General features: G+C 38.7%; 1 protein-coding gene across 15 annotated transcripts in view; it reads left to right on the top strand.

Moving 5' to 3' along the window:
• The first annotated feature begins 334 nt into the window (after positions 1-334).
• Positions 335-27,938, top strand: part of INTU (inturned planar cell polarity protein) — an 82,058-nt gene continuing 54,454 nt past the window's right edge. For 12 of the 15 annotated variants that reach the window (XR_014813012.1, XR_014813009.1, XR_014813011.1 and 9 more), the window contains exons 1-3: positions 335-568; positions 15,397-15,935; positions 27,736-27,821. Coding sequence is in view for 2 of the 15 variants with exons in the window: in XM_084972909.1 (XP_084829035.1) it covers positions 435-568; positions 15,397-15,935; positions 27,736-27,821 (759 nt within the window). In the remaining 13 variants the exon portion in view is untranslated. The remainder of the gene's footprint in view (positions 569-15,396; positions 15,936-27,735; positions 27,822-27,938) is intronic. The other 3 variants (XM_084972911.1, XM_084972910.1, XM_084972912.1) reach the window with 1 other exon arrangement.

Genomic DNA, 27,938 nt, shown 5'->3' with positions numbered 1-27,938 from the left:
CCTTGAGGGGATGGAGTTTACCTCAGAAAAAAAACCCAGGCAGAGAGCCTCAAAGGTTTTGGATAGCTGTTTGGCGTAGAAACAAAGAGCAAACTGCAAGAAAAAGAAAAAATACCGGTGGGCCTTCGCCTGTTTTAATACGTTAGGCTGCTCTAAAGGAGTCTGTTTAGGAGAGCGTAAGCGCTTAAGCTTTAGCTTCTATTCCTCTCAGACTCCCTCCTAGAAATTTCAGTTCTTTGGCTCCTTTCAGTCTTTTGCTTCTCTCTGAGAAGCTTCGCCGTCTCCCTGGCAACCTGAGCTGTTACCAATTGCAGCTGAGGATTGGTAATCACGTGGCCTCCGCCCTTCCCCAGCGGAGGCAACATGGCTGCCCCGGTGAGCTATGGCTGTGAGGTCTGAACTTAACGCATTTGTTAACTGCTGTGTGCCTGGTGATGGCGTTGTGCGGTTCGCGTCAGAGCCCGGAGGAGCTCCCTGCAGAACCCCCTTCACAAAAAGATGAGGATTGTGATTCTGAAGATCGGGTCAGCGACTCGGAATCTTACTCCTCTACGAGTTCCGATTATAAGTAAGGTTCTTCGAGAGGGACAATTAAATCCATCCCTTCTGTCCGGAGATTGTACACGTGGGCTGGGGGGAAGACTTGACGAGTGTTGGCGTGGTAGAGAGTGAGTGTTTGAGGTTTTGTTTTGTTTTTCAAATGGGGTTTATTTGCACCACCTTTCAGTCGTGTGATAAAGTGTGCCGAAATGACTGTACCATTCTTTGTTACTGTAGGTTTTTGTGACTCTCAGAGGTTGAGGCTCTCTTTGTAGTGGGTTCTGTATTATATGAGTGTACCTGTTAGAGTGTTTATAAATTCTATTCTGTCGCAGTGTCTTCTTGCTTCTTTGGTGTCACGATCTTTGTGACTTTAACCTCATTAGTATTTAGAGTGAAGGGACACTCCACTTTTTAGAAGTCTGCTATTTAAATTATGTAGATTTTTTCACTGTTATGAAAATTAATAGATATGTAAATGAAAGAAAATGCACCCTAGTCTCACCATCAAGGACAAACTCTCCCAGCAGTGTATATTTCTGCTATATTTTCCTATACATCCTCATAATTTTGTTTTATATTTTATGTCATGTGTAATTTTTAAATTCAGAACATCTGTTATTTTCTACTTAAAACAATGAAAAAGTTATTTTTATTCACAGTACCCAATGCTGTTGCAGTTTCGAAGGCATTTATCCCTTACTGCTATGGATTAAGAACTTTTGAAAAAGTCAAAGTAATGGTAGTGGTTGCTTAAAAATGGCTAGCAGTGAAAAAGTTCTTTAGTCAAAATATCAATGACTGCCATATATAGTCATTTTTAGGATGGCATTTTTTGTATATTTAGGAATAACAGTTACAGTTATTTAATGTGTATTTAGAAGTATATTAGTTATTTGGCGGTTATTTTCACACATAGGTATGCAAAACATTTTTATCATCTTTAAAAGCATGGAGGGAAAACCATCATTAATGGTTGCTTAAATATACTCACAAGGCTTTTTTTTTTTTTTTTTTTTTGCTTTTTAGGGTCACACCGGCAGCATATGGAGGTTCCTAGGCTAGGAGTCTAATCGGAGCTACAGCTGCCAGCTTAGGCAACAGACATAGCAGGATCGGAGCCGAGTCTGCAATCTACACCACAGCTCACTGCAAGTGGGATCCTTAACCCTCTGAGTGAGGCCAGGGATTGAACCCGAAACCTCATGGTTCCTAGTTGGATTCATTTCTGCTCTGCCACGATAGGAACTCCTACTCTCAAGACTTAATGAGGACAGATTGTATTGTGGAAGACTTGAACAAATTTAAGGATATGAAATATCCTTCTACTGTAGTCATTTAAAAAATAATGGCAAAATTCATGGTTATCAAGCAAGGATGTTGGAAGTGTGGATTATATGAAACCTTGTTTGTTCTTGCTATGGGAGTCATAGACAGTGTGAGACTCAAACTCTTGGTTTCTCTACATCTTATAATCACACATTTTTAGCCCAAAGAGAATCTGTAATTACCTCACAGTCACAAAATTGAGTGTTGTCAGTGTAGGAATTTAAGAGACTAGGTTTTAAATGGGATGTGCTGATTTTGGTGAATGAAGATAAATGAGCAAGCTGAGGACCTTGTGTTACAAAACTTATTTCAAAGCATTTTGTGATTCAGAATACATGTATGTGGAGTTCCCATCGTAGCTCAGCAGAAACAAATCTGACTACTATCTATGAGGACGCAGGTTTGATCCCTGGCCTCGCGCAGTGGGTTAAGGATCTGATATTGTCATGAGTGGTGGTATAGGTTGCGGACACAGCTCGGATCTGGTGTTGCTGTGGCTGTGTTGTAGGCTGGCAGCTACAGCTCCAATTCTACCCCTGGACTGGGAACCTCCATATTCTGCAGGCGTGGCCCTAAAAAGAAAAAAAAAAAAAAGAATACATGAATATATGTATTATATTTTAGTTTTTTACAAAATGGTCATTAGGAGTTCCTGTTGTGGCTCAACAGGTTAAGAACCATATATAGTGTCAGTGAGGATGCAGGTTCCATCCCTGGCCTCGCTCTTAAGGATCTTGAGTTGCAGCAAGCTGTGGTGTAGGGCACAGATGTGGACTCAGATCTGTTGTTGCTGTGACTGTGGTGTAGGCCAGCAGCTGCAGCTCTGATTCAGCACCTAGCCCAGGAATTTACATGTGCCACAGGTACAGCCTTAAAAAGGAAAAAAGAAGGTCATTAAACTTTTTATATCAGTCATTCACTGATCACACCATATGTTCCAGTTTCATTACCCTCCTAATAGTAAAGGTGCAGTAAATCTCTTATAAAATGTTTCTCTGGTGTGTATTTCATTTCCTACCAAGATTCAGATTTTATGACTGTTGATTCTTGATGTGTAAGATTTGAGAGCAGTTATGCTGACCTGACCAGGTAGGCTTCTGTTCTGTTCTTTCCTTAAGATATTTACCTTCCTAAGCTGCAGAGTTGCCAATATAAGAGTGGCCTTCCTAGCTTGGACAGGTCACTGGAACAGGTGGATCAATTGTATAAGGATGTGAACCTAATCTCTTTCATAAAAGCTGAGAGATAGGAATTACCTCTTGTCCTTCATTGCCTATGTAGAGGTTATTAAGGAGGCTATGCTACTTAGTGATTCACATAAAGTATCTTGAAGTTTCTAGTTAGTTAACTTCTGCATATTCCTTCTGGAAATTATCATTGTTCCTTGCATGCTTTATAACTGAAAACCAGTTTGAGCTGCAAATGATTGCCAATAGAGAATTAATGAGTTTATCATTTCTTAGATAAAATTTCTTTAGGGTACATTCTGGTGTAGTACTTTTCATAGGTTTGTTTAAGACTTATGATTTAAGAGGAAAATGTTAGATTAGTGCACTACATCTTAACTTGGCATATTGGCAAGTCCCTGAGGAAGCTTCAGAGGTAATATTGATGGGTGGGTTAGGTTAAAGAAAACATTGACTAGTTTCAGCATTGAAATAACAGAAATTATACATTTACCTGCAATAATGCCATTGGTTTACATTTATCCAAGTCATTGAAGTGACATTAGATTGTGTTGGCCAGAGTTATCAATTTTATGACTTAGATTTTTGATTTTTCCAAGTGAATTGTTTGTTTTAACGATAGTTTTAAAGATAGAAAAAAAAGATACCTAAAAGAATTTAGCTGTAAAAAGCTGAGGAACTTCCACTGAAATAAGAAGGATGGCTGGAAAAGAAGGGAAATATGTCCTTTACATTTTTTTCTGGGATTTTTAAAACATCTCTATTGAAGTGTAATTGACATACAGTAAACTGTATTTAAAGTGTACAGTTTGCAGAGTTTCCATTGTTGTGTCAAGGCGCTGCGGAAACGAATCCGACTAGGAACCATGAGGTTATGGGTTCGATCCCTGGCCTTGCTCAGTGGATTAAGGATCTGGCGTTGCCGTCAGCTGTGGTGTGGGTTGCAGGGTGGTTTGGATGCCGAGTTGCTGTGGCTGTGGCGCAGGTCGGCAGCTGTAGCTCCGATTTGACCCCTAGCCTGGGAACCTCCACATGCCGCTAGTGCAGCCCTTAAAAAAAAGCAAAAAAAAAAAAAATTAAAATTAAATTAAATAAAGTGTACAGTTTAAGTTTCGACATGTATACGTCTGTCATAATAATGAACATTTCCATCTCATCCAAAGGTTTCCCCATGTCTCTCCTTAATACTACTCAGCTTGTCTCACTCCTTACAACCACTTTATCACCTTTCTGTAATTAAAGATGTGTTTGTATTTTCTAGAGTTTTATAAAAATGGAATCGTATAGTATGGACTCTCTTTTTTGTCTGGCTTCTTTTACTCACCATAATTATTTTGAGACTCATGTTGTTGCCTGTGTGTGTTTCTTTCTCTTTTATTTCTGAGTAGGATTCCATTGTATGGATATATCAAAGTTTATCTATTTCTTGGGTTTTAACATAGGAATGTGCTACTTGAAGAATCATAATATTTCATTTAAAGTTGTGATGTAATGTGTTAATATCCAATTTAGTATATTTTCCCTTTTCTCTCCTGCTCTAAACCCTGACTCCTTTTTTCTCTTTCTTTTTCTTATATCAAATTATATAGATTAAAAAGTCAAATAGGGAGTTCCCTTTGTGGCTCAGCAGAACCGAACCCGACTAATATCCATGAAGACGTGGGTTCAGTCCCTGGCCTTGCTCAGTGGATTAAGGATCCAGCATTGCCATGAGCTATGCTTAAAGTCGCAGATGAGGCTTGGATCCCACATTGCTGCAGCTCCGATTTGACCCCTAGCCTGGGAACTTCCATATGCCGCAGATGTGGCCCTAAAGAGCAAGAGAAAAAAAAAAAAAGTGAAATAGTATGTAACTAGGTTTATGATGAGAAATGGTAATTCTCTGCTACCATGTCTCTCTCTCTCTGCTTCCAGCTCAGCCTGTGTTTTTTGTTTGTTTGTTTGTTTGTTTGTTTGGTTTTTTGGTGATGATAATTTATTTTAGTCCAGCAGATGTATATATTTCCAAATATTTCCAATATTTCCAAAATACTGTATTAGCTTGCTTTTAGTAAAGTTAAATATTTTGTAACATCGGTAATTAAACATCCTTTTATAATATTGTATTCATTTATCCATTCATTTAGCAAATCTCTTTCCAGTGTTTGATAAGTACAAAGCACTGTGTTTTTGGGTTTTTTTCCCATTTAACAAATATTTGTTAATTATGAATTCTGTGCCAGGCATTACACTAGGCACTGGATCAGCTCAGCCTATTGGAAGAGAATTCATTATCTCTCTGTTTCTCCCCTAGTGTTGCCCATCTCATTTGACATCACACTCTTCTCACTCAGGTCTTCAGATCTAATGTTTCTAGTCCTGTAGCTCCCCCCACTCTGCTTCTCACTAGCATTGCCTCTTCCATCTATACACCAGTGGAATAGCCCTCTCACTAATCTGGGTGCCTTTAATATCTCCTGTTTGCAGTCTTTCTTTCATACAGCTGCCGGAGTTCGCCTTCTAAAACACAGTTCTAAATCATTTTTCTCTAAGAGAACCTATTACAAAAAGATAAAAGATGGCAGTTTGGATCAAAAATAGGACTAAGCACAGCCATGAATATTACCAGTGAAGCTAATTTAAATGAAGTGGATATCCCAGTGCTTAACCAGGTCATCCCTGTGATCAGGAGGAGAAGCCTGCGGTTAAAAAATCACAACTCAGAGTTCCCACTGTGGCTCAGCGGAAACGAGCTTGACTAGTATCCATGAGGATGCAGGTTCCATCCCAGGCCTCGCTCAGTGGGTCAGGGATCTAACGTTGCCTGTGAGCTGTGGGGTAGCTCTGGTTCAACCCCTAGCCTGCTAACTTCCTTATGCCTCAGGTGCAGCCCTAAAAGCAAACAAACAACTAATGTTTTCAGGTTTGATCACTGGTTACTGTATTGTTCACTTCACTCAACCACTTCAATTACAATGAAATGTATTTATCATGTAGCCTGAAGTAACTGAGACTTGAAAATGAGGCCAATTCTATTAGAATCTACAGCGCATTTGCAATGTCAAAGTAATTTTTTCAACAGGTTATTATGAGAGGCATCCTAGTATGGCGTAATAATAAGTACTGGCTTAAGAGTAGGGGTCAGACAACCTGAAAGTGTTAACATTTTAATTTCATCAGATTTTCTCTGGTCTTGAGGTGTTGAAAATTAGAAAAATTCTTGGTCATAACTGGTTGTTTTACAACATGTCTCAAAACTCCAGTATTCTAAGGGGCGGTGTAATTAAAGAGAAAATAGAGGCTAAATGTGTAAGCGTTTCTACCTCTTTGGAAATGAAATCTTTATGTAGGAAAGACATGCTTTTCTTTAACATGTCTTCCTGGTCCTGGGAAATTTTATGGGCCTTCATCTATTTTGACTTTTTATTTCAAAATTTAAAATGTTAGGATAACTGTGTTAGGGCAGTGGAACTACTCTGTATGATACTATAATGGTGGATGGTACATATTATACATTTGCACAAATCCATGGATTCTGTACTACCAAGAGTGAACCGTATTTGGGGTGATTATGATGTATCAATATAGGATCATCAGTTGTATCAAACGTACCACGCTAGTGGGGATGTTGATCATGGAGGAGGCTGTGCATTTCAGGGGGAGGCAGTCTATCGGAAGTTGCTGTACCTTCTCAATTTTGCTGTGAATCTGAAACTGCTCTAAAGTCTACTAAATCATTTTTGTCCTCAACTTGATGGCCTCCGAAATAAATTCCGGATTCCTTAGGATGCTTTTTAAAGCTCTTTTAGATTTGTTCCTTGCCCTTCTGATCTCATCTTTGATGATCTTCCTTTTTTAAGTCACCTGTATTCCTACTTGTCTTAGCTCTGGCTGCTAGTTTAAAAAATAGCCTAGACCGAGTGGCTTATAAACAACAGAAATTTATTTCTTACATTTGTGGAGGCTTGAAGTGTAAGATCAGGATACCAGCGTGGGGTTCTGGTGAGGGCCCTCTTCCGGGTTGTAGACTGCAAGTTCTCATTGTATTCTTACATAGCAGAGAGGAGAAGCAAATTCCCCGTGACTCTCATCAGGACACTAACCCCATTTGTGAGGACTCCCCCTTTGTGACCTCATCTAATTCTAATCGCTTTGAAAGGGCCCCACTACCTAATACCATAACGTTGGATAGTAATGTTTCAACATATAAATTCTGGGGGGTCATAATATTACTACACTGAAATATTCACCCATTCTTATTTTTACCATGTTCTTTCACACCTACATTTATACATACTTTGTCCTCTCTGAAACACCTTTTCTTCCTTTCTCTACTTGTCACAATCATTCAAGGTCCCTTTTTTTTTTAGTTTATTTTTTTAATTATTTCCCCAATACAATTTATTTTCTACTGTAGAGCATGGTGACCCAGTTACACATTCATGTATACATTCTATTTTCACACATTATCATGCTCTGTCATAAGTGACTAGACATAGTTCCCAGTGCTGTACAGCAGGATCTCATTGCTAATCCATTCCAAAGGCAATAGTTTGCGTCAAGGTCCCATTTAAGTGCCGTCTTCTCCTAGAACCTCATTTGGTCCCTCTTAATTTCTCCAAACTCAGCCTCGTATAGGCTTTTTTTTGTTTTAATTTTAAGGGCCACATCTGTGGCATGTGGAAGTTCCCAGGCCAGGGCCAGGGATTGAATCTGAGTCACAGCTACAGCAATGCTGGATCCTTTACTCGATGCACTGGACCAGGGATAGAACCCGCACCTCCACAGCAACCCAGCTGCTGCAGTTGGATTCTTTGGGTTTTCTTTTTTTTTAGGTCCAACCTGTGGTCTATGGAAGTTTCCAGGCTAGGGGTCCAATCAGAGCTGCAGGCGCTGGCCTATGCCAGAGCCACAACCACAGCAATACCAGATCGGAGCCTTTTCTGTAACTTACACTGCAGCTCACAGAAACACCAGATCCTTAACCCACTTAGCAGGGCCAGGGATCGAACCCACAAGCTCATAGATACTAGTTGGGTTTGTTATCACTGAGTCACAGTGAGAACTCCTGTATGTTTAAGAAATAAAATCAAACATTAGCTTGGCCACAGACACAGCAACTTGGGATCCGAGCTGCATCTGCAGCCTACCCACTGCTCATGGCAATGCCAGATCCTTCACCCACTGAGCAGGGCCAGGGATCGAACCTGCAAGCTCATGGATATTAGTCAGGTTCATTACCTCTGAGTCACAATAGGAATTCCCCTATAGGAGTTTTTATTCCTCACTTTTGGCATAAGCATTTCAGCTAGGTGATGAGCTCTCTGACCATCTGACTAAAAGCACAGGAAAACCCTATTAGAAAATGATGTCCTGGAGTTCCCGTCCTGACGCAGTGGTTAACGAATCCGACTAGGAACCATGAGGTTGCGGGTTCAGTCCCTGCCCTCGCTCAGTGGGTTAATGATCCGGCGTTGCCGTGAGCTGTGGTGTAGGTTGCAGACGCGGCTCGGATCCCGAGTTGCTGTGGCTCTGGTGTAGACCCGTGGCTACAGCTCCAATCGGACCCCTAGCCTGGGAACCTCCATATGCCGCGGGAGCGGCCCAAGAAATAGCAACAACAACAACAACAAAAGACAAAAGACAAAAAAACAAAAAAAAAAAAGAAAATGATGTCCTATGGAGTTCCCATTGTGGCTCAGTGGTTAACGAATCCCACTAGGAACCATGAGGTTGAGGGTTTGGTCTCTGGCCTTGCTCAGTGGGTTAAGGATCCGGCGTTGCTGTGGCTCTGGCGTAGGCCAGCAGCTATAGCTCCGATTAGACCCCTAGCCTGGAAACCTCCGTATGCCCAGGTGCGACCCTAGAAAAGGCAAAAAGACAAAAAAGAAAAAAAAAAAGAAAATGATGTCCGGGTCTATGATTTCACTTCTACCAGGGTTATATTGTATCCTTAACTTAGTGATGTGTAGACATGCCCCATTTAGCTGAACGGTTGGGGTAGGGGATGGGTCATTATTAACATAATCCCAGTGGAGAGGTGTTCCTGATGTAAAAATTTATTTCATGCAGCAAATACTCAGTTAGTGGTTGACTGGCTGATCTCTTCTTCTCTGTCATGCTTCACATTTGTTCCAGTGGTAACTGTGGTTAGGCTAGAAAGAACATCATCAGCCCATCCCAGGTTTCCCACCTCCTCAAGCTGCTGTAACAGCTAACATATATTTTAACCATTAAAATCATGGTTTTTTCTTAGAAAACTGTCAAAAGACTTCAGGGGTGAAAATTAGATATTGCTGGTATACAGAGCACAGAAGTAAAAACACAGAAAAGCTAGGCAGGCTGGTACTTACTGACAAGCCCTAGATAGAATCTATGATATAAGTTGTAATGTTTTTTTATTTTTTATAGTTTCTCTCAGTCCCTAGAATTGTCCTGCTATAATTGTTAGCACTATGAAACTACATAACTACATGTGTTGGTCACTTTGGTAAAGCACATTGTGCTTTCCCCATTGAAAAGAAAAAAAAGTAGTGTAACAGGTTTTGAGTAGTAGCAAAAGTCTCTTTTTCTTAAGGAGATGTAAGATGAGCATTGGCTGATTCATAATGTTTTTCTTGTGGTGGCCAAGGAAATCATAACACTATTTCGTTTGATGAAAAATGCTAACATTAGTGCAACTAAGGAGGTGAGAGACTTGATAACTTAGAAGAATCAACGTAGAATTCTTGAATACATCAGTAACTGAGAAACATTGGCATTATCTGAAGTTCATTTTCTTAAATGTATTTATGTTACAGTTTATGTAAGTAAATTTGATTATTTGCAGATTAGCAACTTTTTCTTTGGGACTCTGCTCATGTTTACCACATCAATTAGGGCCTTGAAACTCATTTAAAGTGCCGTCAAACTTTGCCGGCAGACCATAAGTATACAGTTATTTCTGTCTAGAACAAAGGAGAATAAACACGATAAGAATCTCATTGAAAGACATTTGCACAATGACAGCTTTGCAGCTTGTACCATAGAATCTCAAAAAAAGAGATGAACAAATATTTATATTAATGCTGATTAATGTGACCCATGTATTATAAAAACCTTAAATGTGCTAGATCTAATTCCTTTTTAAAAATAAACCCTTTGGATTTTCCATGTGGTTCAGCTGTTTAAGGGTCTGGCATTGTCACCGCTGTAGCACGGGTTTGATCCCTGGCCTGGGACCTTCTGTGTGCTGTGTCAAAAAAATAAATAAAATAAAAATATTTTATTTTGGAATAAGTTTAGATTTACAGAAAAGTTGCAAAGATAGTACAGAGAGTTGCTGTAAATCCTTCACCCAGTTTTTATTCCTTGATGTTAATCTTTTACACAGATATAGTGTATTTGTCAAAATTAAGAAATTAATATTAGTACAGTATTAACTAAATTCCAGACTTTATTCAGATTTCACCATTCCTCTACTTATGTCCTTTTCTGTTCCAGGACCCAGTCCAGAATATCATATTGCATGTAGTAATCGTGTCTCTTTAGCCTCTGATCTGTGACAGTTTCTCAGTCCTTGTTTTTCATAACCTTGATCACTTGGTTAAGATGATGTCTGCCAGGCTTCTTCACTGTGAAGCTGCTGTTTTTCACTTCCCATACTCTGTTCTTTGGAAACATGTCATTAAGTCTAGTCCACACTAAAGGGGAGGAAAGATTAACTCCATCTCTTGGAGTGGGAAGTATCTATATATAATATTAATTTCATTATTAATGAATGGTTGCAGTGAAAAGTTGTGTTTTTTTTGTTTTATTATAGTTTTTAATACACCGTTCTAACAGAATTAGTTTGATAGAATAATCTTTCCAACATTGTTAAACTTTCTGCCACATTAATCAAATTATGCTCTTGATGTTCATCTAAATAGGAGTTAATCACCTGTAGTAGGAATACGGAACCTTTAGCGAATCCTGAGCTAGGTCCTTAAAGGCAGTATCTAGTTTTGGTTCCTATGTCACCAGCACTTAGCCTGGAACCTAACAAACAGAGGTCACTGGAGATGTCTTCTCTCATTGCCAGGGGTTGGAAAAGTCCAGCAGTTCAAGACCTGTATCCAGTAAAGGTTTAAGTTTCTCTATGGTTTTCACTCTTTGGGGCAAGAAGAAGGAAACTGTCATTAATTGGCATTTACCATGCCAGGCACATTATTTTATTTGCTGTTAATTACAGCTCTATGAGGTCTAGAAGAGGAAAGCTAAAGTTTAGAAAAGTGAAAATCTCAATAGAAGAATTCAAGCCAAGGTCTGTGACTTCTCAGTTTGTTTTCTTTTTACTAGATGTTTTGCCTTCTTTGCAGTGTCCTATGTTAATTTCCCTGCTTTTGTTCCTCTTATCTTCCTTCTTTTAATTTCTTTGACTTTAAAAAAGAAATCTTGGGAGTTCCTGTTGCGGCTCAGTGGTTAACGAATCTGACTAGGAACCATGAGGTTGCGGGTTTGATCCATGGCCTCGCTCAGTGGGTTGAGGATCTGGCATTGCTGTGAGCTGTGGTGTAGGTCGTAGACACACAGCTCAGATCCCTTGTTGCTGTGGCTCTGGCGTAGGCCATCGGCTACAGCTCCAATTAGACCCCTAGCCTGGGAACCACCATATGCCCCAGGTGCAGCCCTAGAAGAGACAAAAAGACCAGAAAAACAAAACAAAACAAAACAAAAAAACTTCCCCTTTAAATGAAGTATTTTTAAATCTAGAGGTTAAGGAAATGAATCTCATTCATCGCTGGTGGAAATGTGAATTAGTATAGTCTTTGGGTAAAGTTATATGTAAAAAATGAACATGAAACTTATTAGTAGGTGAGTAACCGAATCTGCTACATCCCTCATTCTATATCCCTTAATATAGCCATTAGGGGTTTTGAAATTGTATTTTTAAGTAATAAATGATAAAGGAGTATGTGTGTATGTATAGATTCCATTCAACTTTTCCAAAGAAACAGTAACAAATAACTATATGATTGTAAGAACAGATTTTTAAAAAAAATTTTTGTTGAAGTGTAGTTAATTTACAATATTGTATTAGTTTCTGGTATACAGCAAAGTGATTCATATATATGTATATATGTATGACTATGTATATATATTTTTCAAATTCTTTCCCAATATGATTTCTTATATTGAATTGTAGTTCCCTGTGCTATACAGTAGGACTTTATTGTTTAGAACATAGATTTTTTTTAACATCATTTATATCAGTGAAAGGTAGGGAGGGGGTGACATGTATGATAATTACATGCCCATTTATGTAAAATGAGTCTGTGCCTATGTACATGTGGAAGGAATAGTCACCGATTAGAAATCTACTAGGCATCAATCTCCTCTCCCTCATTGCATCTAATCAGTCCTGGTGATTTCCAAACATTTCTCAAATGTTTTTCCTACTTTCCATTTCCTCTACCATTGCCTTAGCTATCATGTTTGCTGGAATATTGAAATAGCTCCCTAAGTGGCCTCTTGTTTGGGTGTTGTCCACATCAAAACCTTCTTCTATCTTTGTCTTGTCAAAGTAGATCTGTTCAGGGATTATCTTACATGTAAATCCTCTACCTAAAACTCTTCACTGATGCTCTCTTACCTATACAACAAAATCCAAACCCTTTGTTGGGTCCAAAAGGCCTTGTGAAATTAGAACTCGGCTTCTCTCATTGTTCCCCGCCTCACCAACTCCACTCTGGCAACTGCAGACTAGCTTTAGTTGTCCACAGAAGCCATAGAGACTACCCCTCCAGGCCTTTGCTTATGCTGTTACTTCTGGCTGGAATTCTCTTCTCCTTTTCCCCTGCAGTTCTCCCAGGCTGTCCTCCCAGGCCACTTGTCCCTTTAAAACTCACTTGTAGGGGCCTCCTCTACCAGAAAATCTCCTTGACCTCACCCTCAACCCCAGGCTAAGCTAGATGACTTCTCTTTTGCCCCTACCATGTGTACTGTCATGAATTCTTTCTCACTTTCTCTTCCCCACTAGACAAGGGAAGGAACTGCTATTTTCATCGTTGTAATTCTAGTACTAACCACAGTGCCTGGCACTGTTATTTGTTCCACAACTGAATGCCACCCTCTGTGGCACCCCCACCTGCAGGAATCTTTAAAGCAAAACCAGAAAGTGGTTTCCCGTTCAAATTTTAGGGAATAAAATGAACCATAGTCATGTTTAGTGGAGAGGGAAAAATGTTTCTTTGGGTTCATGAATCTTTAATACAAGTCACATACCAGATTAAAACGGTGCGGTTATAAAGCAAATAAATTTCATTCATTTTCTAAATTGATACATATATATACATGTATCTTCATAAGTATATCGTGTGTTTTCATTATGCCATTTTATTTATTTTTTTGTTTTTTGTGGCTTTATGCGTTTTTTTGTCTTTTTAGGGCCGAACCCGCTACATGTGGAGGTTTCCAGGCTAGGGTTCCAATCGGAGCTACAGCTGCTGCCCTACACCACAGCCACAGCAATGCCAGATCTGAGCCGTGTCTGCGACCTATACCACAGCTCATGGCAACGCTATATCCTTAACCCACTGAGAGAGGCCAAGGATGGAACCTGCCTCATGGACCTAGTCAGATTCGTTTCTGCTGAGCCACAACGGCCCATTGTGCCATTTTAAATTATGGTACATTGTTACCTATATTTTTATGATGGGTACGCAGTTATTTAGACTCAGACGAGTAGAACTGCAGAGTTATTAAATACTAATTTCTGCAGGTACAGACAGTTATGGTCAAAATAGCTGATATGATGAATAATCTACAGTAAGTGGTGCTAAGTGCCTAAAATGATGCCACACGCTGGGAAGCAGCAAGTGCCAAAGAAATGTTAGTTTTGATATCTGGGGATAGTTATACCTTTTTTTTTTAACCATTCATTAAGTTGAAAATTCTGTATTCGTGACCAGCCTCAGTGGTTAGTTTCAAATTGAGTAACAGAACAGTGAATTTTTTGGATTAATTTTCACAGTGTTTAGAAAGAGACACGACTTTTATTTTATTTATTTATTTTTGGTCTTTTTGCCTTTTCTAGGGCTGCTTCCGAGGCATATGGAGGTTCCCAGGCTAGGGGTCAAATCGAAGCTTTAGCCGCCGACCTATGCCAGAGCCATAGCAACTTGGGATCCGAGCTGCGTCTGCAACCTACCCCACAGCTCACGGCAATGCCAGATCCTTAACCCACTGAGCAAGGCCAGGGATTGAACCCGCAACCTCATGGTTCTAGTCGGATTCATTAACCCCTAAGCCACGATGGGAACTCTGATACTTGACTTTTAAGTTAAAAGAACCAGGGTTGCTAATAAACACTGCAGAAAACAGAAATGTCTTTTAGCAGATTGAATGGTTAGAACACAGATTACACCCTTTCATGCCAGGATATTACAGCTCATGTTTCTGAAAAGACTCTCTCCACATGTTAGTTTTTCCACTGTAACCAGTTTTCCTTTAGAGAACAGCTGTTTGAAAGGTAAACCATTCCTAACATTGAACAGGGTAGAGTTTGTGGTTGGGTTTGTTACCTTAAGATGAGTATTTTTGTTTTTTTGATGCTGTTTCAGTCATTTTAACAGCATTAATTTCGGTTTTTTTTCTCACTAGCCTATTCCCAGTTAAAATGTTTTTTTGTAATCACATTATGAATTTTGCAATGTGTGGTTTACTTTTCCTACTACAATTATTCATTAAAAGGAGTTTTATGGAAATTATAGACTACAGAAGTGATTATTATTAACCGTGATTATAAACTAGTTATTTTTAGCCAAGATTTTAGTTCATGGTGAATGAATGTTTCTCTTTTGAAATTTTATTATATAAGCAAAGTCTCTTTATGCTGGTAGGCTTTATTTAACTTTTGTTTTAACATGTCAGCCATGCTGATAATTTCTATGCAAATAGGTTGTTTTTATGTACAATTTCCAAATGTCTTACATCTTTGGATATAATTGCATAACCTACTACTAATGTAAATTACTGTCCAGTGAAATTGTGTAAAGTGAACAATAACCACAGAGGGGCTGAATTAAATTGATAAAACAAAACAGAACCTTGGATTCTAGAAGGGGGCCATGTCTTTTTTTAATTTGTCCATCACTATGCCAATTTGATTCCCTCTCCTCCAACCCCAGTTCTTCAAGGCTCTGCAAAAAGCATTCTACAGGAAATAGTGTTGATACTTGCAATAAATTAGAAATAGTAAGGAGACTTTGAAACAATGAAAGAATTTTCACCCTTCCCATCTCCCTGCACCCTAACCCCCACTTTCCCCCTCCTGCTGGAAAGGCGTAACTATTTTTCTTATGTTTGGCTGTGATTTAGATTACCTTTTCTCTTTTTATAGTGACCTTGAGCCTGAATGGCTGGATAGTGTGCAGAAAAATGGAGAGCTGTTTTATTTGGAATTGAGTGAGGATGAAGAAGAAAGCCTCCTTCCTGAGACACCTACTGTGAACCATGTCAGGTTCAGTGAAAATGAGATTATTATTGAAGAGGGTGATTACAAAGAAGGAAAAAAGTATGAACCGAAACTCAAGCGGTTTACCAAGATTTTAAAAAGTAAAAAACTGTTACCTAAGCGCAGTAATAAAAAAAATAGCAATGCGAGTGGGCCAGTATCCATTCTAAAGCACCAGTCCAATCAGAAAACAGGAGTTGTTGTGCAACAGCGGTACAAAGATGTGAATGTTTACGTAAACCCCAAAAAGCTAACCGTCACCAAGGCCAAAGAGCAGCTCAAGCTTCTGGAAGTACTGGTTGGGATTATCCATCAGACCAAGTGGAGCTGGAAAAGAACTGGAAAACAGGGCGGTGGAGAGAGGCTTGTGGTACATGGTCTGCTGCCAGGAGGATCTGCTATGAAGAGTGGTCAGATATTAATTGGTAAGTGCTGCTGGCGAACATCAGTCCTTGTTTGTGGGGATCAGTAATTAATGATGCCTTGTGAGAAAAGTGATCAAAACAGAATTATACCCAGAGTGCCAAACAATTAAAGGCTCTTGGTGATATTTGAGACAGTAGTGAAATTGTAAGGATGGGGTACAGCAAGGCAGAGTGTTCTTTTTTTTTTTTCGTCTTTTTATCTTTTTTTTATGGCCACACTCGTGGCATATGGAGGTTCCCAGGCTAGGGTTCTAATTGAAGTGACAGCTACCAGCCTATGCCAGAGCCACAGCAATGCCAGATCTGAGCCGCGTCTGTGACCTACACCACAGCTCACGGCAACACCAGATCCTTAACCCACCAAGCGAGGCCAGGGTCAAACCCACAACCTCATGGTTCCTAGTCGGATTCGCTTCCGCTGCGGCTGTGCCACGGCAGGAACTCCAAATAGAGTGTTCTTAAGATAGCTTTAGTGCATTTGAATATATATGTGGGTCTTGTGAGGCCAGGGAACAGATTAACTAATGTTCAAGTTTTTATATAATTTTATTTCATTTTGGTTTTATTTGCTGACAAGAAAAAGAAAATAAGTTGAATGTATAGTGATAATTTAGGTTTGAATGACCTATGTCCAATAACACAATATGAAAACATGTAATTTATGAATAAAAATACTTTAAAATTGTATGTTTGCACTTGAGTACACCAAGTTCTTGGGGTGGTTTTTAACTGTTTCCTTTGGCATATTTAGCAATAGTGGTGTTATATATAAATTTCCTTTTACAGGCACTTGTCATAAAATATCCCACCAATTTTGAGGAGAAAATACTAAATCCACAAGTTATTCTTTTTTTTTAAATGATTTTTACTTTTTCCATCATAGCTGGTTTATAGTGTTCTGTCAATTTTCTACTGTACAGCAAGGTGACCCAATCATACATAGATATATACATTCTTTTTCTCACATTATCATGCTCCATCATAAGTGACTAGATGTAGTTCCTAGCACAAGTTATTCTGAATATATGTTAAGATGAGCATTTTGTGTTACTGATTCCTTTTAAGCTGTTGGATATGTTTGAGTTAGTAGCAACTTTATTACTTAAAGATAGATTAGTTAAAAATGGGAATGTATTATTAATGAAACTAAAAGTATTAACAGTTCTCAAAATTGACAGTCTTAAATTGACCCAGTCTAAGAGATTTAGATAAAGGAACTTTTTATAGATTTTTTAGCAACAATTAAAAGTATATCTTTCTTTAAGGAGTTCCCACTGTGGCACAGTGGGTTAATGATCTGGCTTGTCTCTGTGGAGGTATTGGTTTGATCCCTGGCCTGGTGTCTTATGTTAAGGATCTGGTGTTTCTGCAGCTGTGGTGTAGGTCACAGCACTGGTTCAGATTTGATCCCTGGCCCGGGAACTTCCACGTGCCATGGGGGCAGCTGAAAAAGAAAAAAAAATTCTTACTTTAAGCCCAAATTTTGTTTACTGATTCAACAAATAATTTTTGAGCATCTACCTAAATGCCAGGAATACAAAGATTACTCAGGATCCGATTACTCCTCTTAAAGAGCTCATATTGCAGTGGAAGAGATGGGTCCAAAATAAGCAGTTTCACACAGTGCCATGAGTGCCATGATAGGGGTTGCAAGGAGGAATCCTGTAGGAAGGGCATCTGTGCAAATGTGTGCTCCAAGTGGTTGCAACAAGATCTCCATGTCTCTCCTTACAGCATGATGTTGATATTCCTCCCATAGAGAGTTATGGTCTGTGTGTCTCTGCCCCAAACCACTATCCTTGAAATCTGGGTGGGCTTGTGACTACAGCTTAAGTTGTACTGTGTCACTTAAGAAGTGGGATCATAAAATGTGATGCAGCTTTTTGCCTGTCACAATTCTGTGTGGAAGGGGAGGCTACATAAAGAGGCCATAAGTAGTATTCTGGCTGATGGTCCCAGCTGAGGCCCCAGTGCCTCTGCAGCAACAGTCACCAGGCGTGTGTGGAGATGCCTCCAGGTAATAACTCCAGCCCCAACCACCACGCGGCTGCAACTGCATGAGGAACCCTGAATGAGAACCTCAGCTGAGCCCCATCAACTCCAGGACCAGGAGAGATAATAAATGGCTATTGTTTGTTTGTTTCATTTGAGATATAATTGGCATATAACATTGTATACAACATAATGATTTTATATTGTATATACTATGAAATGATCACCACAGTAAGTCTAGTTAACATCCATCTCCACACATGGTTACAAATGATTGTTGCTCTTTTAAGCTACTGAGTTTTTTGGGTGATTCGTTATGCAGCAGTAGATAATTGGAACAGGAGCTGATGCACACTTAACCTTCTCTCAGGTCCTCAACTTCCTTTTGTGTTGTTACAGGATTGGACCAAAATATCGCTGGGGTTTGTTCTTTTAGTTCTCTCAAAGGGGCCAGAATTCCTGCTTATGAAATCCTGCCTGGTTGTTACCATAATTTTAGGATGCCACATACTGGGAAACCCCAGCTAATACATTCTCTTTAGATTCACCTGGGGCTTCTTGGCATGCCTATTTGTCCTGAGTTGTAGACAAATCCCTAAAATTCTTTTTACCCTTTTCTCTTGAAACCTAGCAAAGAGGTGGTTATGACCAATGAACTTTCTGTTCCATATTGCCTTTCCCCTAGATACTCCAGTCTCCTTAACCTTCTAGCAATACCAGTTACTTCAAGGTTTAATCTTCGTACCATGTGTATGGGAGGAAAGAGGATGAACCAGAGAGAAAGACTACCAGTATAAAATACTGTTTATATTTAAAATAATTTAAAGATACACAAGATGCTAGTAGTCTACTTTTTTTTTTTTTTTCCTTTTTAGGACCTCACCTGTGGCGTATGGAAGTTTGCAGGCCAGGGACTGAATTGGAGCTGCAGCTTCAGGCCTACGCCACAGCCACAGCCACAGCCACGCCAGATCCGAGCTGCATCTGCAGCCTACACTCCAGCTGTGGCAATGCCAGATCCTTAACCCACTGAGCAAGGCCAGGGATCCAACTCACATCCTCATGAGTACTAGTTGGGTTCTTAACCTGCTGGACCACAACAGGAACTCTGCTAGTAGTCCACTTTATAACTTGAGTGCACTAACATGGAGGTGTTCACTTTGTGATAATGCATTGTATTGTATTCTTACAATGTGTGCATTTTTCTGCATGTGTATTAAATAGCAATAGAAAATTAGAAAAATGAGGCTTATGATTTCAATTTTGTAATAGAAAGATTATGATTTACTAATAAATAGAAAAGGAAATTTGTCAGAACAGAATGATTATTTCATTTTTGGTGCATAGCAAAATGCTTGGCTCATAATAAGCCCTCAAAAAGTGAATGAATAAACTATGTAAAAATGAATACATGCAGGGAAAACAGAAGTTAGTATAAATACAGCAGAATGCTGGTAGTGTTGGATTAGTGTGGGAGCATTATGGGTGATTGTTTTCTCTACTTTTTTCAGGTTTTAAATTTTATAATTATGTTATGTATTTTTAAAATCATATACTTTGTGAGTTCTCATTGTGGTACAATGAGATCGGCGGCATCTTGGGAGTGCTGGGTTGCAGGTTTGATCCCCGGCTGCACAGTGGGTTAATGGTCCAGCGTTGCCTCACCTGTGGCTTAGGATGCAACCCGGGAACTCTATGCCGCAGGGTGGCAAAAAAGAAAAAAAAAAATTCACACACTTTGGGAATAAAGAATGGATGATGGTGGTTTGCTAATTGAACGAAGTACTTCTGTGATGGTATTTCTACTTGTTTCTTTCATAGTGACATTTCACACTTCAGTCACCCCATAGGCAGGAAGGTCACAAAAACTTTGTCCTATTCACTTGGGGTGAGTTTTGCCATGGTCTGGCTGGAGAATGACCCTCTGTTGACTAATGTCCCTTGGCCAGCACAGCGAGACTTGGTGACTCCTCTTCGTTCCTCCCTTTGATAACAGCAGAACTCTGTTCTCTTCTGATTCTTCTTTGCTAGGGTCTTGGGGGATTTGCTACCTTTTTTTCATTCCATTTTTGTTGTCCCAGCTTCTGAGGGCTTGCATGTTTATTTTATATTTATATTTTTGTGATTTTTCTCAAAGTTTGACAGCTGAGAGCTCGTGGACTACCTGTAGCCAGCCCCCATCTCAATCCAGAGCATATGGAAGTTCTCCTTTTACCTGTATCCTAGAAACAGCACATCACCTCAGTGATTTGTTTTTTTCTTTAAGATTGCCCATTTTGGGGGTCATTTTAAGTAGGTATTTTTTAAAAGATTAGAAAGGATAGGGTTGGAGTAGGTATACATTAATATTCTAGTCACACATACCCCTGAAAACTATTTCTCTTGAGGAATAGGCAAGGTTTTTATTTCAAGCTCTTTTTGTGTTAACTTCTAATTTCTCACCTGTGATCACTAGATTTGTTTTGTATAACACTTGTGCTGTTTCTCTTTTAAATTAAAAAATTTTTTTGAAGTGTTTTTTTTTTTGGTTTACTTTTTAAAAATCTTTTAAATTGAGGGTATGACTCCATTCATAACATGCACAAATCTTAAGTGTCTACTCAGTGAATTTTGATGTATGTGGATACCTGTGTAACTACTACCCAGGACAGGATATAGAATGTTTTCAGTACCCAGAGGCTCCAGGTACATCCTCTTAGTCAGTGTCCCTTCCAAAGTTAATCTTCTAAAAGTCAGATGTTTTCTATTAACAAAGTTCATTTTGCCTCTTCTTGAACTTCATGTAAATGGAAGTATATGGTGTGTATTCTTATTTCCATTTTCTTTAGTTTACAATCTATGAAAAATATCCACATTGTCATTATGTAGTATTCTATTGTATGAATATATACTATTTATTTTTCCATACCACTTTTTTTTTTTTTTTTTTTTTTTTTTTTGGTCTTTTTGCCTTTTCTAGGGCCGCTTCCCGCAGCATATGGAGGTTCCCAGGCTAGGGGTCTAATCAGAGCTGTAGCCGCCCACCTAGGCCAGAGCCACAGCAATGTGGGATCTGAGCCACGACTTCAACCTACACCACAGCTCACGGCAACACCCGATCTTTAACCCACTGAGCAAGGCCAGGCATCAAACCCAAAACCTCATGGTTCCTAGTCGGATTCGTTAGCCACTGAGCCACGACGGGAACTCCTATTTTTCCATACCACTATTTTTTTTTTTTTTTCGTCTTTTTGCCTTTTCTAGGGCCGCTCCTGCGGCATATGGAGGTTCCCAGGTTAGGGCCGCTCCTGCGGCATATGGAGGTTCCCAGGCTAGGGGTTGAATCAGAACTGCAGCTACTGGCCTATGCCAAAGCCATAGCAATGCGGGATCCGAGCCGAGTCTGGGACCTACACCACAGCTCACGGCAACGCCGGATCCTTAACCCACTAAGCAAGGCCAGGGATGGAACCTACAACCTCATGGTTCCTAGTCAGATTCCTTAACCACTGCGCCACCACAGGAACTCCTCCATACCACTATTGATGGACATTTCGGTTGTTTCCAGTTAAAATATTTGAAGTGCTCTTTTGAAAAGACAGATTTGGTTTTTATGAACACATAATGTATGGTTTTATTCTCTAATATTTTGCAGACTATTATTTGATATACGTTTTTACTTTCTCCCATAATAGTTGTAACATTTAGATATTCTTAATAGAGGTAACTCTACTTGTCTCTCCTCTCACACATTTTTTCCCCCACATTTTTGCCTATGCTACTTGATCCACTAGTCAAGGAAAGAAACTGAAGTATGAGCTCACTGGAAAGAGAGAATTTTAGAGTTTTTAGGCATCCGTAGAGATCTTCTAGTGCAAGTTAGTCCCTCTCCAGATGAGCACCAAAGGAATTGCGTGACATAGCCAAGAGCAGACAGCCAGTCCCTGATAAAGTTGGGACCCACAGGTTGCAAATTCCTTTCACAGACCTCTTTCCCTTGCACTTGAATATGTGGGGAAAGTGCCAAAAGATTTCTCCTTGGAAAAAAAAAAAAAAAAGAAATGATTTAATCCTTTCAAAATGTAATTTGGAAATAAGTATTAGTTTACAGCAGTGTACTGTTTAACCCGGTTAATCCATTTTGAGACATTTATCCCAAAGAAATAATCTAAAACACATCTGCAAACTACAGCCAGCATGTCAAGTCAGGCCCACCACCTGTTTTTGTACAGTCTGCAAACGAGAATGGTTTTAACTTTTTTTCAATGGTTAAAAAAATCAAAAGAATGGTATTTTATGACATGAAAATTATATGAAGTTCAAATATCCATGGCCATAAATAAAATATTATTAGAACACAGCCGTATTCATTCGTTTATTATTGCTTGCAAGCTATAATGTCAGAGTTGAAGACAAAGACCATATGGCCCACAGAGCCTAAAATATTTACTCATCTGACCTTTTTACAGAAAAAGTTTGCTGATCCCAGATAGGGAAAGAGGAAAAACTATGTGCATGAAACATTTATTGAAGCACTTTTTTAGTAATAATTTTAAAAAACATGAAAATGTCAACCCAGAGGTATGATTATTTAGATTGTAATTTAATAAATTTACATGTTATTATACTATTAAAATTATCATTCTGAACACTATGTGCTAGGATAATAATTATTACTTGAGGGATTTAAAAGGATAAAAACCCTTGATGCCTCATTTGTGTGAGCAGAGGTAAATACTAAAACTACTTTACAAAAGCAATCATGACTGTAGTGCTGGGGCTATCAATAATTTTTCCAACATTTCTGTAAAATTATTTTTTATTTTCATGAGAAATAAAAACTTTGCACTAGTTTCTTTCCCAGCTTCTTTAAGGAATGTGATATTTTACTTAATATTCTGAATGATTGTTACAATATATGAACTATCATTATTCAGGGACTTCTAGAATGATAGGTTGGGAAGGAGCTTAATTTTCTCTAGTTTAGTGCTTGAATATTATAGATGAGGGATTGATAATGAAGTTCAAAAAATACAATAATTTTTATTGTCTCAAAACTTAAGTATTTGTCAATAAATGCATTAACTTAAATGTATAAAATAGCAGTATGTAACTATGTTTCAAAAACCAGATTCTTTCTCCTCTGAAGTCAAATTCAGCTTAATTTAAATAATCAATTTAAATTCACAATCTGACTCTACCCCATTGTCTCATATATATTTCCTAGTTCTGCTGTATATAAACCTCTCTCCCCTCTAACAAGACTGATTTATTCTTTTCCCAGTGACCTCCAGATGCACCCTGTATACTTGTATATCCATCTGTTCTTTAGTATTCATGGTCTCTGACCCTCATTTGGGGCTTAGCCAAGGTTGCTTTGTATTGTTAAGCGGGTATGTTAATTTTCTATTGCTGCTGTGGCAAATTACCACAAACTTAGTAGTTTAAAACTGCACAAATTTATCATCTTGTAGTTCCGAAAGTCAGAAGTCTGAAATGTGTCTTCCAGCACTAAAATCCAAGTGTCCTCAAGGCCACATTCCTTCTGGTGGCTCCAGGTGAGAACCCCTTTCCATGGCCAATTTCTAGAGGCCACCTGCATTCCTTGCCTTGTGGTCCCTTCCTCCATCTTCAAAGCCAGCAGCTTGGCATCTTCAAGTCTCTCTCTGACTTATTACATTGGGCTCACTGGATAATTTCCCAGTCTTGACATCCTCAGTCTGATTACATCTGAAAAGTCTCTTTAGCTGTGCATAGTTACATATTCATAGATTTCAGAGATTAAGATGTGGAGCTCTTTGGAAAATGTTTATACTGCCTATCACAGTGTATTGGGGTTGTGTTTTGTTTTTGTAAAATTAGTTTTTTTTTTCTCTTTGCATTGTAATACTATATATTTATTGTAGACTGTTTAGAAAATGTAATTAAACAAAAGAAAAAGTCCAGTCACCTAAAAGAAGTGTTTTAACATATATCCTTTCTTTTTCCTACATTTATGTGTAATAATTTTGTTCAAAAGTAGTTTCTTTAACTGTATATTCATTTTGTTTATTGCATTAACAGGATAGTAAACAAACTTTTGCATATATGTTTTCATACTCCTTGGTGCCTTATGTAGTAGCCCTTCAGTACACATTTGTTGTTTGATATTAAGTAGGTGCTGAAAAATCATCTCAACTAATTAAGTTTATATTGAGGAATTGATTTAAGCATTGTGATAAACTGATCTCCCCTCTGTTTTATGTCATTCTTGAATGTATCTTTTGATAAACTTGATAAATTTTTCCTTTTGTTTCTATCCATCAATAATCCCCAGATTATTTCTTATTTAACAGTTCAAACCAGTTCATGCAGATTTCTTTTCAGCCTTTGAAATGGGAGCATGCATATTAATGACTCCCCCCCCCCCCCGCCCCCGCACACTTGTTGAGAAAGAACTTTTCTGAAGTTCGGGCTGCTCACTGCAGTGATGGAAGCCTGCCATCTCTGAATCATCTCACAGAGGTGCTCAGAAAAATGAGAGGAAAGCAAGTATCTGGGGAACGATTAGTGGGTAACAATTATTTATATATCTATCTATAATCTTTTTTTCAGATTCTTTTCCATTATAGGTTATTACAAGATACTAAATATAGGAGTTCCTGCTGTGGCACAGTGGATTAAGAATCCAATTGTAGTAGCTCGGGTCACTGCAAAGGTGCAGTTCGATCCTGGCCCAGTGCAGTGTAGGTCACAGGTGTGGCTCGGATTCAATCCCTGGCCTGGGAACTTCTGTATGCCGCAACTGTAGCCATAAAATAAAAACATCTTTTAAGAGATATTGGATGTAGTTCCCTGTGCTATACAGTAGGTCCTTGTTCTTTATCTGTTTTATATGTCATAGTCTGTATCTGTTAATCCCAAATCAATTAATCCTCCTTCCTTCCTCCTTTCCTTCCTCCCTTCCTTCCTCTCCTTCCTCCCTTCCTTCTTTCTTTTTTAAATCATTACAGCTGTAAATAATTTGATACAGTATATTTGCTTAATCCCTTATTTAAAAAGAATTAGGGGGTATGTTGTTTTTTTATTTTTAAAAGTTTAACTGAAGTTGGAAGTTTATTTTAGTTTGCAGATTCTTTTTTTCTTATAGTTTTACTGAGATATAATTGACATACAGCACTGTATAAGTTTAAGGTGGGCAACATAATGATTTGACTCACATGCATCATGAGATAATTACCATAATAAGTTTAGTGAACATGCATCATTTTATGTAGATACAAAATTAAAGAATAGAAGAAAAAATTTCCTTGTGTTGAGAACTCTTAGAATTTATTTACTTTCTTGACAACTTTGATTTATAACATATAACAGTGTTAGTTATATTTTAATTATATTTATCCCTAGTACTTATTTGTCTTATAAGTGGAAGTTCGTTCCTTTTGACCAAGGTCATCTCGTGCTCCCCTTCCCTCTTCCCTTGTCTCTGATAACCACAAATCTCCTTTTTTATGATTCGTTTGTTTTTGAAGTATAATTGACCTACAACACTATGTTAGTCCCTCTTACAAACATAGTGATTCGATTTCTATACATTTCAAAATCATTACTTTTTTTTTTTTTTTTTTTGCCTTTTCTAGGGCCGCTCCCTCAGCATATGGAGGTTCCCAGGCTAGGGGTCGAATCGGAGCTGTAGCCACCAGCCTACACCAGAGCCACAGCAACTCGGGATCCGAGCCGCATCTGCGACATACACCACAGCTCACGGCAACGCCGGATCCTTAACCCACTGAGCAAGGGCAGGGATTGAACCCGCAACCTCATGGTTCCTAGTTGGATTCGTCAACCACTGCGCCACGATGGGAACTCCCCAAATCCTTACTTTTAAGAAAAGTTAGGGGTTGCTCAAATATCACAAAGTGGATCATCATATAAGAATTTGTGTCCACATCTGTGGAACTCACAACTGAATAGCATCTCTCAAACATCTAACCCTAATATAGGTCGTTTTAAGCTTTCACAGGGATGGCCTAAGAAACTCCTTCTGCCCACTTTGCCCCTAACCCTTTTCCCATGTGATAGGGCATCAAGGAAAACAAGGAATGAAGAAAGAAAGGGAGGGGGAGGAGTAGCAGTAGCTAAAGTATGATGGTAATTTCTTTTGTTCCCCAACCCCTATTCCCACAGAGATACTGAAGAGGGCCAGGTGACACCTGCACACATGGTGTATTGCATCAAGGGAGGGGAACTTTGAGCTTAGGGAACATGCATCTTTTATAAAGAACAATTATTAACGATAAGATATTGAGGGAGGCACTATCCTTATTACACTGTATAGTGTATTTTCTCTGGTGGGAGACACTGTCTTGTCTGATCTTGAAAAGATAATTCAGAACAAAGACTTTTAGTTCCTTGGTTTGTAAGATGTACAAAAACATGACAGCCCTGTGGAGAATTGTCTACCAATACTGTTTCATTTATATACATGTTTGTTATCTGTCTTCTCTAAAAAATATTAAGCTCCATGTGGGTAGACATTTTTGTATGTTTTATTCAGTTCTCTATCTGTAGTGCCTAGAACAGTGCCTGGCATACAGTAGGTGCTCAATTATTATTTGTTGGATGAATTAATGAATGGATTAGTTTGGATTATTTAATCAATTTCCTAATGATATGTTTACGAATGATGAGGAAAAAACCTTGGTAAATGTATATTTCTGTGAATATAGCTCACTTGTGTTTAGATATGATTTTTATGTTGTGAAAGTAAATTTTCATTTTTAACACTCATCTTTATTTTATTAAAGCCACCAGATATGATAATACACACATTTAAAGAAAAACTGTGGAAAAGGAGATTGTTACTGAAATATGCTATAGATTTTATTGTGGTTGGGGGCTTTTGAAACAAAGAGCGATGTTTGAAACACAGCTCTTTGAAAGATCAGTTTGAAACACAAAACAGTAATAGCAGTGAATACCTAGCATATTGAGTTATGATGTACCACATGGATTTAATTAAAAATTCAGCTGAATTTTTTTACTGTCGGTCTAAGTGGTTAGATTCAATTTTGTTAAGTGCAATGGTTGGTTTATACTACAAATTTTCCGTTTGTCCCTTGGGTTTATACAATTCTCTCAATTGAATCCAAAAAAATGAGAATATTCATCTCTAAATATTCATAGGTTATATTTAGTTATAGTGCAGTGTCGGGCTGCATTATAGTTTAAGAAAGTGTCGAATGGGAGATTTGCTCTGCCAATAATGAGCTTTATAACTTTGGACAAGTCCCTGAATGTCTGTATCGTGTTTTCCATTCTACTTTGAAGAGGTCAGAATAGATGCCTTTTTTAGGGCCTCACCTGCAGCATATCGAAGTTCCCAGGCTAGGGGTCGAATCGGAGTTACAGCTGCTGGCCTACCCCTTAGCCACAGCAACACTGGATCCGAGCCACGTCTGCAGTATACCACAGATCATGGCAATGCTGGATTCTTAACCCACTGAGAAAGGCCAGGGGTCGAACCCACATCCTCATGGATCCTCATTGGGTTCGTAACCCTCTGAGCCACAACGGGAACTCCCAGAATAGACACTTTTTTTTTTTCTTTTTCATTTTCTTTTTCTTCTTTGCTGTGCCCATAGCATATAGAAGTTCCTGAGCCAAGGATTGAACCCATGCCACATCATCAACCCAAGCCATTGCAGTGACAATGCCAGATTCTTAACCTGCTGCACAAGAGAACTCCAGAATAAATACTTTTTAATGTTCCAACTCTAGATCTTTTTCAGTTTTGGATATTCACACAGCTGTTTTTTTTTTTTTTTTTTTACTGTGATTCTGTTTTTAGGTGATGTCCTTGTTGCTGTGAATGATGTAGATGTGACCTCTGAGAACATAGAGAGAGTTCTGTCTTGCATTCCTGGACCTATGCAGGTGTGGACATTCTTTTTCTGTGTTTTATGATGAATTACAAGAAATAGTTATATCTTGTGCTCATTTCTTTTTATAAAATTCTGAGAATAGTCATGTATAATGGGTGGGTTTTACTTA

The sequence above is a fragment of the Sus scrofa genome, chromosome 8 (genome assembly GCF_054392235.1).
Source record: "Sus scrofa isolate SSC_HxYL_T2T_F1_AM1 chromosome 8, Sscrofa_HxYL_maternal_Yorkshire_Landrace_v2.0, whole genome shotgun sequence".
In the NCBI taxonomy this organism is placed as follows: domain Eukaryota; kingdom Metazoa; phylum Chordata; class Mammalia; order Artiodactyla; family Suidae; genus Sus; species Sus scrofa.
Note: the sequence above shows the minus strand (reverse complement) of the source record. Positions and strands in the feature narration are given on the sequence as shown.